Source organism: Budorcas taxicolor, chromosome 1, assembly GCF_023091745.1.
Source record: "Budorcas taxicolor isolate Tak-1 chromosome 1, Takin1.1, whole genome shotgun sequence".
Classification (NCBI taxonomy): Eukaryota; Metazoa; Chordata; class Mammalia; order Artiodactyla; family Bovidae; genus Budorcas; species Budorcas taxicolor.
In genome coordinates this window covers 14553415-14570591 of record NC_068910.1, presented here as the reverse complement: position 1 = coordinate 14570591, position 17177 = coordinate 14553415, and the positions used below count along the sequence as shown (strand labels likewise).

General features: G+C 37.6%; 1 protein-coding gene across 1 annotated transcript in view; it reads right to left on the bottom strand.

Annotated features, from left to right (window-relative positions):
- Positions 1-13242: 13242 nt before the first annotated feature.
- The window catches only part of CACNA2D3 (calcium voltage-gated channel auxiliary subunit alpha2delta 3), an 877155-nt gene continuing 873220 nt past the window's right edge, over positions 13243-17177 (bottom strand). The window contains exon 38 of the mRNA XM_052639295.1: positions 13243-13450. Within this exon, the coding sequence (XP_052495255.1) occupies positions 13358-13450 (93 nt within the window). The 3' untranslated portion in view covers positions 13243-13357. The remainder of the gene's footprint in view (positions 13451-17177) is intronic.

Here is a 17177-nt window from a genome sequence, read left to right as displayed (position 1 = left end):
GGTAAATGTTGGGCCTCAGAAATGCGATCCTTGGGGAGGGAAAAAAAGTGTTGTGCAAGATAGACAGCTGAGCACACATAATGATTGCCATATGTCAAAGGATTTCAAACCTTTAAAATGGACTTGGGCAGTACTTTGCTAAGTGTTCCCATAAAACAACTTCTTTTATAGGTTTCTGAGGTCTTAGCAATGGAAAACGGATTCCTGGTCTTTCTGTATCTTGTTTAGTTTTACCATTCTTTTGTTTCAAGGGCTTGGGGACTATCTCCCTTTGGCACCAAGCAGAATCTGATCTGGATCTTCCAGTAATGGCCCCTGAGTTACAAGGAAGCATTTTTCTCATGATATTCTCAATTTTAGTTAGCCTTTAAAATGTAGGGAAAATAGCCCTTTACGTGAACCTCAGAGCCCTGGGAGAAAGATTGATTAAAGTCATGAGCAAATGAACCATTTATCTGGGTTCCTGTGTCTCTCTTCTCCTTTTAGTGGGAAAATGAAGGGATTAATTTGATAATAAGGCAAAAATCCTTAGGTAGGGGGAATGTACATAAATTAGTACATTCTAATGTACTGATGGACATTAATGTACACTAATGTACTGTATTGAATTCTTAATCCTAGAAAATTCTTCATGAAGGCCTACCCACAATCTAAAATGTCTCAGGTGGCTTCTGTATCTTAGAAAGGAGCAAAGATTCTTTCAAAGGCCCCAGGGAAGAGGTTTAAGTTCTTCAAATCAGGGAAACCAGGCACTCGGAGTGCCTCCAAGCTCTCTCCATGTACCTCTTTGCCCATTGTAAAGTGCAGCTTTCCACATAACAAAGACTAAGACAGGTTTTGTGTGTGTGTAAGAGAATTGACAAAGTCCTTATTATCCTAAGACTTATGTCCTGGACTGAGAGATGGAAATTGGAAAGTAGACCAGTCAGATCCCTATCTCCTTTACTAAGTCCTATTAAGGAGAAAAACTGGAGGTTGTGTAAAGGGTGATTACAGGATGACATGGAATGGTCATTGGAGGTCCCTTTCAGAAGCTCATATTAAACTGACATCTGAAACATGAGTTAGCCACAGGAAGAAAATTCAAGACAGAAGGAACACAAGGACTGAGGTTCATAAAGGGCTTGGTGGGTGTTAAAGAATGCCAGCTTGGCCAGAGCAGAGTGAGCAAGGAGGAAAAGCATAAGATGAGGACGAAGATGCAGAACTATGGACTTGCGGGCCATAGAAACAAATCTGCATTTCATCAAACTCTAGCTAACATTAAAGGCTTCAAGGCAAACTGAATCCAGTATGGATCTCTGTGTCTGGGCTTTAGAAAACCAGATGACAATAATGCAAATTTGCATCACAAGAGGTGCCAACATTTTGAGTTTGCATAAAAAAGCAAAGGCATAGCACAAAAATACCATTTAAAATTCTCCCCTCTTACACAGTCCTCTCTGTTTAACATCAGCTCCTGCCCCAACCCAACCAGTCAACATCTTTGTTGGTCTGTCTCATGTTGATTGTGCAATATAAACATTGGACAACAGAAAACATATACAAGGCAAATAGATTAGAAAATGAAATTGCAAATTTGACAAAGGATGCAAAATTTCCTGGAGTCCTGGAAAGTTTAATCAAGTTAGCTATACTCAAAGCCAGGGACCAAGGAGGATTGGGCAGAGTTAAACTAAAAGAGAAAATCATTGAGTATATAATTGGAGCTTTAAGTGAGAATGATCTGAATATCAAAGAGTGAGAGAAACCTTCAGAAAATGTGTAAAATCCTTGAATAACTTTGAGAGAGATAGATACTTTATGACAATATTACAGAAGTTCAAGGAAAGCTGAATTTTGCTATTAAACAATTTTGTCAGAACTGAAAAAATATTCAATTCATATTTATATTTTCTGAGAGAGTAGAGTTTTAATTAAGCCCTCTCTTTTGATCTGTTTTGTTAAATATTAAGTAAAATAAGCTTGTTTTCATAATTGCTATCTTTGTTTTTAAAGCCTCAATGTTTTTTTACAGTTTATTTTGAAAATCTAGTCCCTATTTTTGATGGATTTATGTTAAGTAGTAGTTTTCCAGCACAGCAACAATTATCTTTGGATAATGAAGACCTCCTGTGCACACAGTTAGGAATGTGCTGTCTCTGCATATTAAGAGGACAGCCCTGAGTCACTCACCAGTGCTCGAGTACCTTGAGTTACTTCTTGAAGGAGAAGATGACTTTCCTAAGTATTCATATTCTCATCTGATCCTTCACCTTGTGTGAGGAGTTGTCTAGGAAAGGAAGAAAGCTGGGTCTAAGATCCTTTGGCTTCAGCCAAGTGAGTTAATTGACCATAGCCCAACCAGCAAATGAAACTTATCCCCAATGGAGGGATATTTCCGCTAAGCAAGAGCTTTCAGAAGCTATATTAAAAATGTCCTTGTCCTAGGAATTTTCAGATGTCTGGATAACATTGTAAAGACTTCCAGATGGAAGATGTACCCCATTCAGGAATGACAAGTATGATACAAGTACTCAAAATTCTTTCCAACACTGCCTTTGAGAATGTCTGTCTGTGGATACCTCTTCAGAAACTTCCTCAGGCAGAGCCAAGAGCTTGCAACATGATGTCCAAGAGACTTGGAACCATATTCAAGTTTCTCTCCTTCCTATTTGTGTGATCTTGGACAAACAGATTTATCATCTTATTTATCTCAGCTGTGAAGCTGGGCATAGCAATACTAACCCCCTGATTAGGCAGATGTAAGAATTAAGGTGGACAGTGCATAGAAAGTACTTAGCATTCTGCCTGGTCAGGAGTAAGCCCCACAGCACATGTTCTTCAGTGGTTGCAAAGCAACAATACCTTGAAAGAAGTTAGACCTGACAATTCTAAACTCAGTGTCACATTTTGAAAAGTGGAGGTATAAAACCACATCTAGGATCTTGTGTTCACAGTAGCTTTTTCTCAGCTTATATTGTACATCATGGAGTGCCTTATGTACCACAGAAATGCATTTCAATTTTATCCAATAGGTGAGAAAAGCCTTGGTAAAGTTTTAATTAATGGTTTAAAAAAAGAACTTCAATTGCAATAATAATAGTAGCTGCCACAAATGCTTATTACGTTCCAGCAACTGTTTATACCATTTTATAGATAATAATTCATTTAATTCTCACACAACCCTGTGAGGCAGGGACTATTATTATTCCCTATTTTACACATGAGAAATTGAGGAACAGAGGTCAAATGAAGGAGCCAGGATTTGAATTAGGAAAGCATGATTTCAGAGACAGTAGTTGTAATCATTAGTATCCCACAGAGTTTAATCATTGATTTTGGACTTAGAAGGGCCAACCTAGAAGGCAAGAATACGGATCTAGCCATTAGAGAGTCCAGAAGAGGCATAATGAAAACATGATCTAGACTTTGACAGCAGATGACCAGGAGTTCAAACACCTGGCTGCAAGCAGAAATGAAACATTACTTAGTTCACAAGAGGACCTGAGGCGGGTAATAGGAAAGAAGATTTAACAACTTAGTGTCTGCCTTGGTTGACCAGTTGGCTGAATAGGAAAGATGTTCAAAGAAGTAGATCTGGGATAATGGAAAAGAAGATATGAAGTTCAGTTATCGACAGGACACAACAGGTCTGAAATTCTTGGAAACATCCACAGAGAAACAAGGAATCATTTTGTAAGCTGCACAGATGCCAGAAATTTAAGAAAGGAAGCAACATAATTTACCGTTAAAAAAAATTTAAGACAACCCACAGATTGTGAGAAAACATTTGCAAATTATTTATCTGAGAAAGGATTTGTATCCGGGACATATAAAGTATTACTGCAATTCAACAATGAAAAGATGAATAGTCCAATTTCAAAAATGAGCAAAGGATCTGAATAGACATTGTTTTAAAGAAAATATACAAATGGCCCATAAACACAGGAAAATATGCTGTCATTAGCCATCAGGGAACTGCAAATCAAAACCACTATGAGATACCATTTCACGTCTACTAGAATGGTTACAATACTAATTTTAAAAAAGATAATAATAAGCATTGGCAAGGACACGGAAAAACTGGATTACTCATACACTGGTGAGAAAGTAACTTAGTGTAACCAATTTGGAAAACAGAATAGCAGTTCCTCAAAATGCTAAATATGTGTTACTATAGGATCTACCTATTTCACTCCTAAGTATCTATCCAAGAAAAATGAAAATATATGTCCACATAAAACTTGTACACAAATGTTCACAACAGCACTGTTCATAATAGATGAAATGAAGGAAAAAACCAAATGGCCATTAATGGATGAGTGAATAACTATGGCCAAGTCACACTGGAATATTATTCACCAAAAAAATAAAAGAAAAGTACTGCTACATGCTATGACGTTAATGAAGCTTAGAAATAATATGCTAAGTGAAAGAAGTCAGACACAAAAGATCATATATGACTCCATTTATATGAGATGGTTGGAAGAGACAAATCTATGGAGACAAAAAGGAGATTAGTGGGTGCCTAGGGATGGGAGCAGAAAGAGGAGAAAAGAGAAGTGACTGCTAATGAATATGGGATTTCCTCTGGGGTGATTAGATGGTAGTGATAATTGTACAATTCTGTGAATATACAAAAATGTACTGAATTGTACACTTTAAATGTGTGATTTGCATAGTATGTGAATTAATATTTCAATGAAGTGTTTTAAAAAATTCATTGGGTCCAACAATAGAACTAAAAACAGCATCTACATGTCTAACTGAATTATGGTGCTTAGATTTAAGTTTAATCAACACACCAAGGGCTAATTTTATTTCATCCTTTTTCCCTTCTCTCTATTATCACCTACAGTCAACTTTTGTTTTCAGCAGTGGGTATGCTAAATTCTACCCTATAGTTTTTCCAAATAAATCCTTTAAAAGATTCATGAATGATACGTATGATTACAGAGAAAGCTCCAACTCTCTTAAGTTGTTGGCAACTAGCAAGCAAATAAGTCAAATTAATTTTTAAACTAGCAACTTCAAATATTTACAAAGCTGGTCTAATTCCCATAGTGTTTGGAAGTCATGTTACGAAGGACTTACTGAGTCATGATTGCATAATGGACCCAAGTTTTAGGTTACTGGTAACTGGAAAGGATTCAGTTTGAATTAATTCTAAACCCATAATCTTATAAGTTTACAAACAAAAGGTTTGTATTTTAATTCTGGCAGGTTTAGGCATTTTCTTCCAAAGGCCTTGTCCTTTCAAGAATAGCAGCACCTTTCACCTTCCCCATGCCAGCTGATTTTCTATCATCAGATCTTACAATAATTTTGTCCTTTCTAAAACCAAAAGCAGTTCTAGTTCCGAACTGCAATTCATCAGGGGAGGGTCCATGATGTTGGTCAAAGCCTTGTGGCACTAGCTTTCACCCAAATGGGTTTCATACACTTCCACAGGGCAATGTCTGCATTCACTTAAGATGCCTACCACATGGCTGGGAATTTTTATTTGAGATTTGTAAAGGGAGCGATGTGAGATTCAGACAATGCCCTCCCTGCTTGTACTTGTGTCTGCAGGAAACATGGATGGATAGCACAAGAGCTGCTTCTAGGATGAATCCTGGCAGGTTAAGGTGAACTCGAACATAATCACATGCTAAGATTTTTGAGTTTTATTTGGTGAATCCAGGGAAGTCCCTTGATGTTTTCAAACTGAAAAAAATGGAATACTCCAAGATAGTTGTTAGTAAAATTCATTTTGATTACATCGAGTCTACACCATGACTTCAAGTAACTGATGATATTAGTGTATGCTTCCTGTGTGCCAGGAACCATCTTCACACTTGACCTACACAAAGACATTTACTGCCAACAATCACCCTTTTATTGTCCCTGTTTACAGCCAAGAAGATTACATTTCAGACAGGTTAAGAAACTGACCCTTAGCTACTCAGTTGACTCTCTTTCTCTTCACTCATCAAGCCATCTTCTACTTTTATGCATTTTGAAATATGTTAGAGCTATCAGTGCACTTCCAGTGAAAAAAATAAGCAAAGTGACAAAACTTGAAATGGATCCATGGTAGGAGGTGGTGGTGAAGACCAGCAGAGAGACCTCTGAGCAGGCTACTTCAGTTGTTCTGTAAAGAGAGTCTCAAGGCTTGAACTAAGATTAGTGACAGAGATAGAACACTGCAGGAAGATTTCAAATACGCTTTGCAGGGCTAGTCTTCCTGGGGGACGATGTGGAGTGAGGAAGAGAGGAGTCAAAGGTGGTCCATATTATTTGGATTACACCGCTGGATCACGGTGGTGGGGCTGCTGAAGCTCTTTACCGAGATGAGAAAAGAGGGAGTACAGGTTGGAGGGGAAAATACAGAGATATATTTGGAGTACATCAAGATTGGCATGCATCTAATACATCCAACTGGGATGTAAAATTAAAGTAGAACAGTCTGTAGGTTAAGCTATATAAATACCTTTTTTGGGGTTACATTTACAGCAAGCACAAAATGACTCAATCACAGATTGTCTGTTATAAGTAGTAATGTCTAAGAACTACCATCATTGAAGGTAACTTAGGATAGAATGGTATAAAGTCGTGAGCAAAAGAAAGAGTTAAAATAACCACGTCATTATTGTGTTAGTCACTCAGTCGTGTCCGATTCTGTGACCCCATGGACTGCAGCCCACCAGGCTCCTCTGTCCATGGAATTCTTCAGGCGAGAATATTGGAGTGAGAAGCCATTCCCTTCTCCAGGGGATCTTCCCAATCCAAGGTTTGAACCCTGGTCTCTGGCATTGCAGGCAGATTCTTTACCATCTGAGCCACCAGGGAAGCCCCAAATTACCATAAACAATATTAAAGCAGAAGAAACCAGAAGATTTCAATGCAGCATAGGATAAGATGACAACTTGCTTTTATAAAACTGGTTCAAATAGTTGATAGCATATTATATAGTAATATTATTTCTAAGCAGCTTACTAGTAGTATTATTATCTGAATTAGTGTGCAGTATTAATGTAATAGTACAAATAATTAAAATAGTAGTAACTAATAATTATCCAAATCACCGTATCATGTTTAATTTCAAGTATTCCTCATTTAGATACTGTCTCATTTAAGCCTAAAGGCAATACTGTGAGTTGGGTTCTGTGATTAGTTCCTTCATAAGGGTGAAAAACTTGAGGCTTACAACTACCAGGTATTTTGAGCAAAATCACATAAAGATTAAGTTGTGAAGCTGTAACTCAAATTTATGTGTGATTCTGACTTCAAAGATTGTGCTTTATATAATAGCCACATATTCCTCTTGGTAGTGTCAGAGAAATACATTAAATGTGACCTACTGTAGTTATAGCAACACTAAAACTAACACACTGAAAACTAAAGTGATACTGAATTTTTAGCACTGCAGTGTCATTGCTACAAGTTAAGAAACAGCACACGTTATATTTCACCGGTAGCAAATTGATGCTAAATAATTGCAAGATAGCTCTATCTAATTTAACTGTTTGTTGATATACATTTTGGAGATAATAGATTTATTATGGTATCAATGTTGGTTCTAGATCTATGGGAATAAAAGAAAACTTAGTATAGATTACTGTTTACCCTGGTATGAGAACATTATAGAACATTATAACATATCTGATAATAATGTAAAACAATGTAGAGCTCTTAGCACAGCGCAGCATTTATGCATTATTAGCTGCCTTTGGGCTCCCCTGGTGGCTCAGACGGTAAAGCATCTGCCTACAATGTGGGAGACCTGGGTTCGATTCCTGGGTCGGGAAGATCCCCTGGAGATAGCTGCGTTTACATGCAGTATATCTTACATGCACTGCATCTACAATAATAAAGAATAATAACATGGGTGATGTTAAATATTGGCAGCAAAATATATGATACTTATTTAAAACTACAAATTACAAATATTAGGACTCACACTGTGGTGTTGGAGAAGACTCTTTGAGAGTCCCTTGGACTGCAAGGAGATCCAACCAGTCCATCCTAAAGGAAATCAGTCCTGAATATTCACTGGAAGGACTGATGCTGAAGCTGAAGTCCAAAACTTTGGCCATCTGATGTGAAGAACTGACTCAGTGGAAAAGACCCTAATACTGGGAAAGACTGAAGGCAGGAGGAGAAGGGGTGGACAGAGGATGGGATGGTTGGATGGCATCACCGACTCAATGGACACAAGTTTGAGCAAACTCTGGGAGCTGGTGATAGTCAGGGAAGCCTGGCATGCGGCAGTCCATGGGGTCTCAAAGAGTCAGACACAACTGAGCAACTGAACTGAACTGAACTGAAAATGTATGGTCTTTCAGGATATTGTTTTATTACTGTGCTAAACCAAAAGACATTATGGTACCTCAATTCTATAAATATTTGTGCAGCGTATCTTTTCAGTGAATACTTACTATTTAAGTGCTAGACTGTGTACTTTTGCTAAAATTATAGATATTACACACTAGTTATTGTAGTGCCAGAATTATTTCCGAGTTGGAAACAAGTGTGACATGGCTTAGTAATAATATCATAACAATGCTAAAATTATAGTTCTACCACGTAGAGTGATGCAGCAAAGAGACTATTCTCAATATCAGAGCTGGTACAGAACCCAAGTGGTCACCAAGTGCGTTGGGCAAATTACAAGCTTTTAGCGATGTGAAATGAAGAAATGTGATTTCCCAAGAAGCAGGATGCTTCCTTAACTACTTCTCTGAAAACTTGGCAGTCGCAATGGTGGTTTTCCAGATGTAGGTTATAGTCCTGTATAGACCACTGGGCTCCCTATTAGCACTTGTGTTGTTTCAACTAAAACCGCAGGCTGCACCAGCGTAGGAGCTGCATTGGTGTCATAACTAGAAGCAAGGCAGGACTATGGACAAGAACAGCCTTCCTGTTAGAAAAGGCAGGTAGAGCATAATTGTGTTATTGATACTGAAATGATAGTAGTGTCATCGCTGTACCATATTGTGAAATAATTATACTGTCAAATTTCCTGTAAAGACAGTATATGGGATGATGCAGCAGTAATGCTGGAGCCAGCATTACCAACAGCGTAATGCAATATGGCTGGTGGAACTGTTCTTTTCTGGGTCTCAAGAATAAGCATCTGGCAGGAAAAGAAAGTGACAAGGGGAATGTCAACAAGGTGGCAATGTACACAGGGCCTTCGTTCTCCATCACCACCTGTGTCACTTAGCCAAGTCATCTCTGAACCTCACATCTGTTATATACACTGTGCCCCTTCTCACAGCATATTTTGCTTTACTACATATAATTATGGGAACAGAACTGAGCGTATACTGTGCTGAACTACATTATGTCAGCCAATACTCTCCCCTTACAATCTGAGAAGCACTGATGCTTGCACACTATCATGAGTTATGTTCTTTTATGGTTTTAGTTAAATACATATAAAGGCATTAGATTATACTCAGGTACTTGCAATGTGCTAAACAGTGCTAGCTTGTGTGATGTTAAAGTCAAAATCATGTGGTCATATTTGTACTATAGAAGCTCCCATATTGATAGTGCTGACACCTTCTAGCATGCATGCCTGTAAGTTGTGAGGAGATTCCTGAGTTATCACATTATGAGAACCTTAAAAATTGGCAGCAGCCATCTTCTAAATCAAGGAGTTGACCAACTATGGCCTATGTGTCAAATCTGGCCCACTGCCTGTTTTGTACAGCTTTCAGGCTAAGAGTAATCTTTACATTTTTAGATGTTTGAAACTTCTAAAGAATAACAACATTTTGCGACATGTAACAATATAAGAAATTCACATTTCAGTGTCCTTTAAAGAAAGTTTTAATGGGACACAAGGGGCTTTTGTGCTATGATGGCAGAGTTCAATAGTTGCAACAGACACAGATGACATGGTCCACAAAGTCTAAAATATTCACTCTGGTCCTTTACAGAAAAATCTTCCTGACTCCTGGTTTAAAGCATACTGCATCACCTAAAATGTGTGTATCAGTAGGAAGTACTGTATTTTCAATATACTACAGATGTAGCCACAGTGCCATATTACTCTGCTGTTTCTAACCACAGCTAACAAAGAATATCACTATAATCTACTATCATATATTGCCTTTCGTGTGTCCAAATGCTGCTGAATTATAGTATCCTAAACTAGAAAGTACTGCCATCCTGACTTTGTACCTGTCTGAGGGGACCAGGGTCTGCCGCCATACTGATGCATGTGGTACACAGTATTGTAACGGTGAAGGCAGAAGGCCCTGCCTCCTAGCGGCTCTAGCAATCTGGGTAACTTGCTTGTCAGGTCCAGTTTCCTCATCAGTGAAACGGGAATAATAACAGGGGTAGGAAATGGTGATGGAAATTCTCTGCACAGTAACTTGTAAATAGAAGGTCTCATAAACAGAATCGTGGAGATGGTTTATTCATTCCGCAAACACTTGCTGGGTGTCACTGGACTTGAGAATTAAAAGCGTGGGGAATTCAGACAGTTTAGCTCCCTCCTACAAGGTGTGGGAGGGGGAGACTTGGGAGTGAAAGGGAAAATGCCAGCGCTCTGTGCGCACCTTGCTCTGAAGGAAATGGCAGGCGGAGAGCGAGGATTCCCTGGTGTCCAGTGGAAGACTGCTAAGGCCTGAAGGACAACAAGGACCCCATCATTGGAGTATTTTAGGATATGATATACAAGGATTGCTACTGAATTGAATCTGTACTTTAGTAGCTTACACTATGTAAGGGACTCCTAGCATTGGCGGAGCCAAGGTACACAATTTAGATGCCATGTGGGGATGCAGAATGTCTGTGGCATCTATTAATTTGTTTGAAACTTCCTCTTGCCTCAAACTGTCACAACCAAAAAATGTTTCCAGATATTTCTGAACGTTCTCTAGTGGGCAAAGCTGCCCGGGATTTGTTGATGCCTGCAAAGTCCCTAGTAGGAATTGCAGCTGCTAAGAGCTAGATACATAAAACAAAGTCACATGAGTAGAAATGCCCCTGACAGGCTCCCCAGCATATGCGTGCCAATTAGAGGCATCTTCACAAAGCTCCCAAATCACACACACTGCAAATGGCCCTCAAGGGTCTGCTAAATTATTATGACCTCTAATATTGAGAGTAATAAAACTGTGCTCTTCTGCCTATTATTTTAATATTTTATTAAACTATACAGACTCTTCTAACAAGGGAAATATTATCCTCTGCAGTGCTATACTGCTCATAATTTGAATAATAATGCTACAGTTCCTTACTTTATAACTGCTTCATACATTGAATAGTACTTTTTACCACTGCCATTTCTATCTTATTTTAGTGTCCTACATCATCTTAATCTACTGAATGTAAAGCATCTGGAGTTGCCCTGTTGTTATTTAGGACAGCATCACACAAATATTCTTGTCTGGACTGTGATTTATTAGTCTAACTTCAATATTATTGCAAATGTTCTACTATATTTTTGTGAATGTTCACATATATGAAAGTTTTCTAACAGTTCAGGAAGAATACTGCTAGCTCCAGGTGACTTCTGAATCCATTAACCTATTATATTGAATGTCAAAGCTTATAATTTTAGTAACTGTGCCATATGGTTAGATTTAACTGCATCACTTTAAAGTTTATCTTAATTATAAGTAGCAAACCAAACATTTTAATAAAACTTTCCGTGATGGGATCCCTTTGGAGACAATTGGCATCAATCATTAATACTGTCATTAGAAGTTTTCAAAAACTGGCAATGGCAGGATAATAGAGGATATCTATTACTCCATGCTCCGTCCAGTAACGCTGGTCCTCCCACATGGCGCTACAGCACGGGGATAGGTATACACAACCACCCTCTATGTCGGTACCGCAACTCTTGCTACTACTATCACTTGCTTACTTGCTCAAATGTTTATTGAGGGTCTGCTCTGAGCTGGATACTCTACTCTTCTCTGCTTGGAGACGAGAATACGGCAGTGACAAAATAAAAAACAACAAATAAAATCCTTGCCTTCTTAGTGTTTATATTCACCTGGGGAGAGACAAACAATAAACAAATCCAATGGTGATAACTGCTATGGCAGAATATCAAGCAGGGAAGAGAGAAGGGGTGAAGGGGTGTGGAAGTTACAACTATAAACAAGGACTGCCACAAAAGAAGGACCTGAAGAAGGGAGGAAAGCATGCAGATATCTGGGAGAAAGAGTATCCTGTGATGATGGAATAGCAAGTGCAAAGGCCCTGAGGGAGGTGTCCACTTAGGATGCTTCAAGAGCAGGAAGACTTTGTGGGTTGGAGAAATAGTAATTGAAAGAAGCATAACAATGCAGTACTATTATTCTTATAAATACTGGAATCATTATAGTATAAAGTAGTATGATAACATCAGTTTTTCTAAAATATCAATAGGCTAACGCAGCCTTTTTTTTAAGAGTTTGATTTCTCCACATGACTTTTAGATGTTTGTCCTCTAAAGAAAGGCATTCTCATTTCTACCTAGGCACAGAAATTATTCCACTTGGAATGGTTATTTTGGAATCACAATCCAATGGAATCTATTTTCTTTGGTTCACAATCCAGTGTTTTAATGCTTACAGGTCTGAGTAGTTTCACATTCTGTAACATATAAGACTGAATTTCATCTCTTATTTATGGGGAAAGCTCGAAGCCAAATTCTCAAGCAATAAAGTTGAGTCATTTGTAGTCACCATTCTTTCCTCCTTCAAGTCTTCTCAGACCAAATTCCTAGGGTTTATGACTTCTTTATTTCTATTCCCAAATACTTCAACACTTAAATATTATGGAAGCTTGTGTTCTCATCCAAATTATGATTTCTATTGAAGTTCAGGGTTCTGTGTAATAAATTCTTCTGGTGTAGATGATATTTTGATTTACTTCTATAAATATTTTTAAAACAGAGTAGAGCATCTAAACAATTGTTAAATGCTTGTCTAGAATCTGCTTTAGAGTAAAGTCTCTGCCAACAACCATTCTTTCTTGCTGTCTGGAATGGGTGACTTTTTCATGCACTTTTCAGTCTGTATTCTCAGCAATAAAATGATAACAAAACCCAAACCAGGAGATTATGATTTTAACATACTTTATTTAAAAAGTACACAGTTTTAAATTGGTTTCAATGGGTTTCAAGCAGAAGGGATGCTGCCCACTTGCAGTCCCGTTTCTGATGAAGGATGATAATAATGTAGCAAACTCACATTTGCATGACTGGCAAAGTAAAAAGATAACTTTTCTGTCAACATATTTTTAAGAGTTTGTATCACGCACAGTTTAAAATCATGAGATGCTGATGGTTGGACTACATTTCATGTCTCCTATGTCGCACCATAGTTTGGTTCACAGTTTATCCATAATTTAGCATGCCAAGAGAACATCTCCATCAATGTCACCTTGAGAAGAGCATCAAAAGCAGAGGGAACAGGATCAGGACCATCTTGGCCTGGAGATTCGGCGCACCCCCACACTCCCTCGCATTCTCCTACAGGGAAAGGCAGGGTTGGTTAGAGCGGAGACGGATTCCAAGATGCCTCAAAATTCCCAAGGTATGTGGCGTCCCCAGATCTCTCCCTGTTCTCCAGCATATGAACAAAATCATTTGGAATCTAGATAATGTCCAGGAAATGGACTTGTGTACATTTCATCACATTAGTAAAGACGATCTCTGACTTCACTTGTCAATGCATAAAATACTCAAAATAATTTTTTGCATACTACAATGCAGAACATTTAAGAGGTAAAGGACTGTTGGTAGAGATGTCTGTTGTGATTATTTTATAAAAGCAAAACATTGACCTTCTAAGTAAACGATCACATCTCAGATCCTTTCAGAGGCTTGGCTAAGGTTTTGGTTAAGGTTTCATTAACACGTGTGACTTCTTTTTGATTTCAGGGAAGGGAGGTTCTGTTTTACAAAAATTAAATCATATTATTTGCTCCTTTCTGTACTATGATTTTCATCTACTAATTGATAGAAATTTCTCCATGTCTACTATTCTAAGTTTCTTTTATTCAGTCTATTTTTATTTTCTTATTGATGGTCATTCATCTTCTCATGTGTTCTCTACTGTTACAAAGAGTGTTGAATGCAAGTCCTTCACCAAAAATGATATTTGTTCCTGCTCTGGCCTAAGGTAAAGATGTCCAGGAATAAGAGTGCAGAGCTAAAGGATATTTTTGCCTTCAATGGTTATTGCCAGATATTTCACTGGTACCTGTATTTTCTGATCATCCAATGACTTGTATCTTTTATGTCCTTGGTTAATTGTTTCTTTTTTTTTTAAAGATCCTTTTTTTATAGTTCATTTTTAAAATCTTTATTGAACTTGGTACAACATTGCTTCTGTTTCTTAAATTTTGGTTTCTTGGCCGTGAGGCATGTGGGACCCCAGTTCCCCAACCAGGGATTGAACTTGCACTCCCTGCATTGGAAGGCAAAGTCCCAACCACTGGACCTCTAGGGAAGTCTCAGAGCTTGGTCTATTTTTAAATGCAGTTTTTGCTTCATCAATTTAAAGAGCTCTTTATGCTTTGATTTATAAATGTATTCAGGTTCTATAAATTGGATACAGACTCTCAGTCATCTTTTTTCATCATAGGTTATAATTTTTATATAGTTAAATAAATGTTTTTCTTCCACTTTTTTTGGTCTTGGATAGGAAGGTCTCTTCAATATCTAGAATTTCTTTTAGAAATTTCATTGGCATATAATTGATCTGCAATGTTATATTAATTTCTGTTGTACAGCAAAGTATACTATATATATATATATATTCCCATTTTATTTTCCATTATGGTTTATCACAGAACACTGAGTAAAGTTCCTTGTGCTATACAGTAGGACCTTGTTGTTTATCCATCCCATTTATAATAACTTTGACTTGTTAATCCCAGATTTCCAATCCTTTCCCCCCACCTCTATATCTGTGAGTTTGTTTCTGTTTTGTAGATATGCTCATTTGTGACATATTTAGATTCCACATATAAGGGATATCATATGGTATTTGTCTTTCTCTTTCTGATTTAGTTCAGCTAGTATAATAATCTCTAGGTTCCTCCAAGTTGCTTCAAATGGCATTACTTCATTCTTTTGTATGGCTGAGTAATATTCCATTATATATATATACACACACTACACATCTTAATAGATTCATCTGTTGGTGGACATTTAGATTCTTTCTATGTCTTGCCTACTGTAAACAGTGCTTTTGTGAAGACAGGGTTGCATATATCTTTTCAAATGATATTTTTGTCTGGATACATGTCCAGTAGTGAGATTGCTGGATCATATGGCAACCCTACTTTTACTTTTATGAGGAACATCCATATTGTTTCCCACAGTGGCTGCACTAATTTACATTTTTATCAAAAGTGTAGGAGGGTTCCCTTTTCTCCACATTCCCTTCAACATTTGTTATTTGTACACCTTTTAATGATGGTCATTCTGACTGGTATAAGGTGGTGTCTCATTGTAGTTGTGATTTGCATTTCTCTAATAATTAGTGATGATGAGTATCTTTTCATGTGCCTGTTGGTCACCTGTATGTCTTCTTTGGAGAAATGTCTATTTAGGTCATCTGCTCATTTTTCAACCGGGCTGTCTGGCTTTGTTTTGTTTTTGAGTTGTATGAGCTGTTGTATATTTTGGAAATTAAGCCCTTTCAGTTGCATCATTTGCAAATATTTTCTTCCACCCCTTAGGTTTTCCTTTTGTTTTGTTTATAGTTTTCTTTGCTGTATAAAAGCTTATAAGTTTGATTGGCCTCATCTGTTTATTTTTACTTTATTTCTATTGCCTTAGGAGAATGACCTAAGAAAACATTGGTACAATTTATACCAGAAAATGTCTTGCCTATGTTTTCTTCTAGGAGTTTTATGGTGCTATGTCTTATATTTAAACCTTTAAGGCATTTTGAATTTATTTTTGTTTCTGGTGTGAGGATGTGTTCTAACTTCACTGGTTTACATGTGACTGTCCAGCCTTCCCAACACCACTTGTTGAAGAGGTTATCTTTTTCCCATAGTATATTCTTGCCTCCTTTGTTGAAGATTAATTGCCATAGGCATGTGGGTTTATTTCTTGGCTTTCTATCCTGCTCCATTATCCACATGTCTGTTTTTGTGGCAACGCCATGCTGTTTTGATTACTGTAGCTTCATAGCACTGTCTTAAACCTGGGATGGTGATGCCTCCTGCTTTGTTGTTTTTTCTCAGATCAGCTTTGGTGATTCTGGGTCTTTTATGGTAACATATAAAATTTAAGATTATTTGTTCTAGTTCTGTGAAATGTTGTGGGTGTTTTGATAGGGAATCTGTAGACTGATTTGTGTACTATGTCCATTTTAATAATGCTATTCTTCCAATCCAGAAGTATGGGTCCAATCCCTAGAATTTCTTATGAGACCATCATTTACCATTCAAGTCCATTCTATGTTCTCCCCTTTGAACTGAACTTCTGTCATACATAAGAGTATCTATTCTTTTCCACTGACTTCATCCTACTGGGTCTAAAACCTTAAAGAAAAAAACAGTGGTTTTTTTTTGTCATTGTTGTTGTTCTTTTGTTTTTTAGTGTTTATCATGTATCTAGTTTCCAAAGCAATTTGTCTTATTAACTTTAAAAGATTTTTACTCTTGTGAATTTAGTGCTAAGTATGCAGTTCTGGGAAGAAGGAAATAACAACACACTCCAGTATTCTTGCCTGGGGAATCCTGTGGACAGAGGAGCCTGGTGGGCTGCCGTCTGTGGGGTCACACAGAGTTGGACATGACTGAAGGGACTTAGCATGCATGCATGCACTGGAGAAGGAAAAAGCAACCCACTCCAGTATTCTTGCCTGGAGAATCCTGGGGATGGAGGAGCCTGGTGGGCTGCTGTTTATGGGGTTGCACAGAGTCAGACACGACCACAGCAACTTAGCAGCAGCAGCAGCAGCATGCAGTTCTGGTTTCAAATGAAGTGGCTTTATTGTTTTGGGACAATTATTCATATTTCTATTTAACATAGACCTTTTATTAGAGGTGATCATTGGATTTTATCAAAAGCCTTTACAGCATATGTTATCGAACTCTCCCTTGAACATAGAGGCAAACATTCTCAATAAATTCCAAATTCTTCTTGGCACTACTCTGACTTTAAAATATTTCCTAGTATTTGGATAGTTTAAATAACATTAAAATTATTTGGTATTTACAGGTGACATTAACAC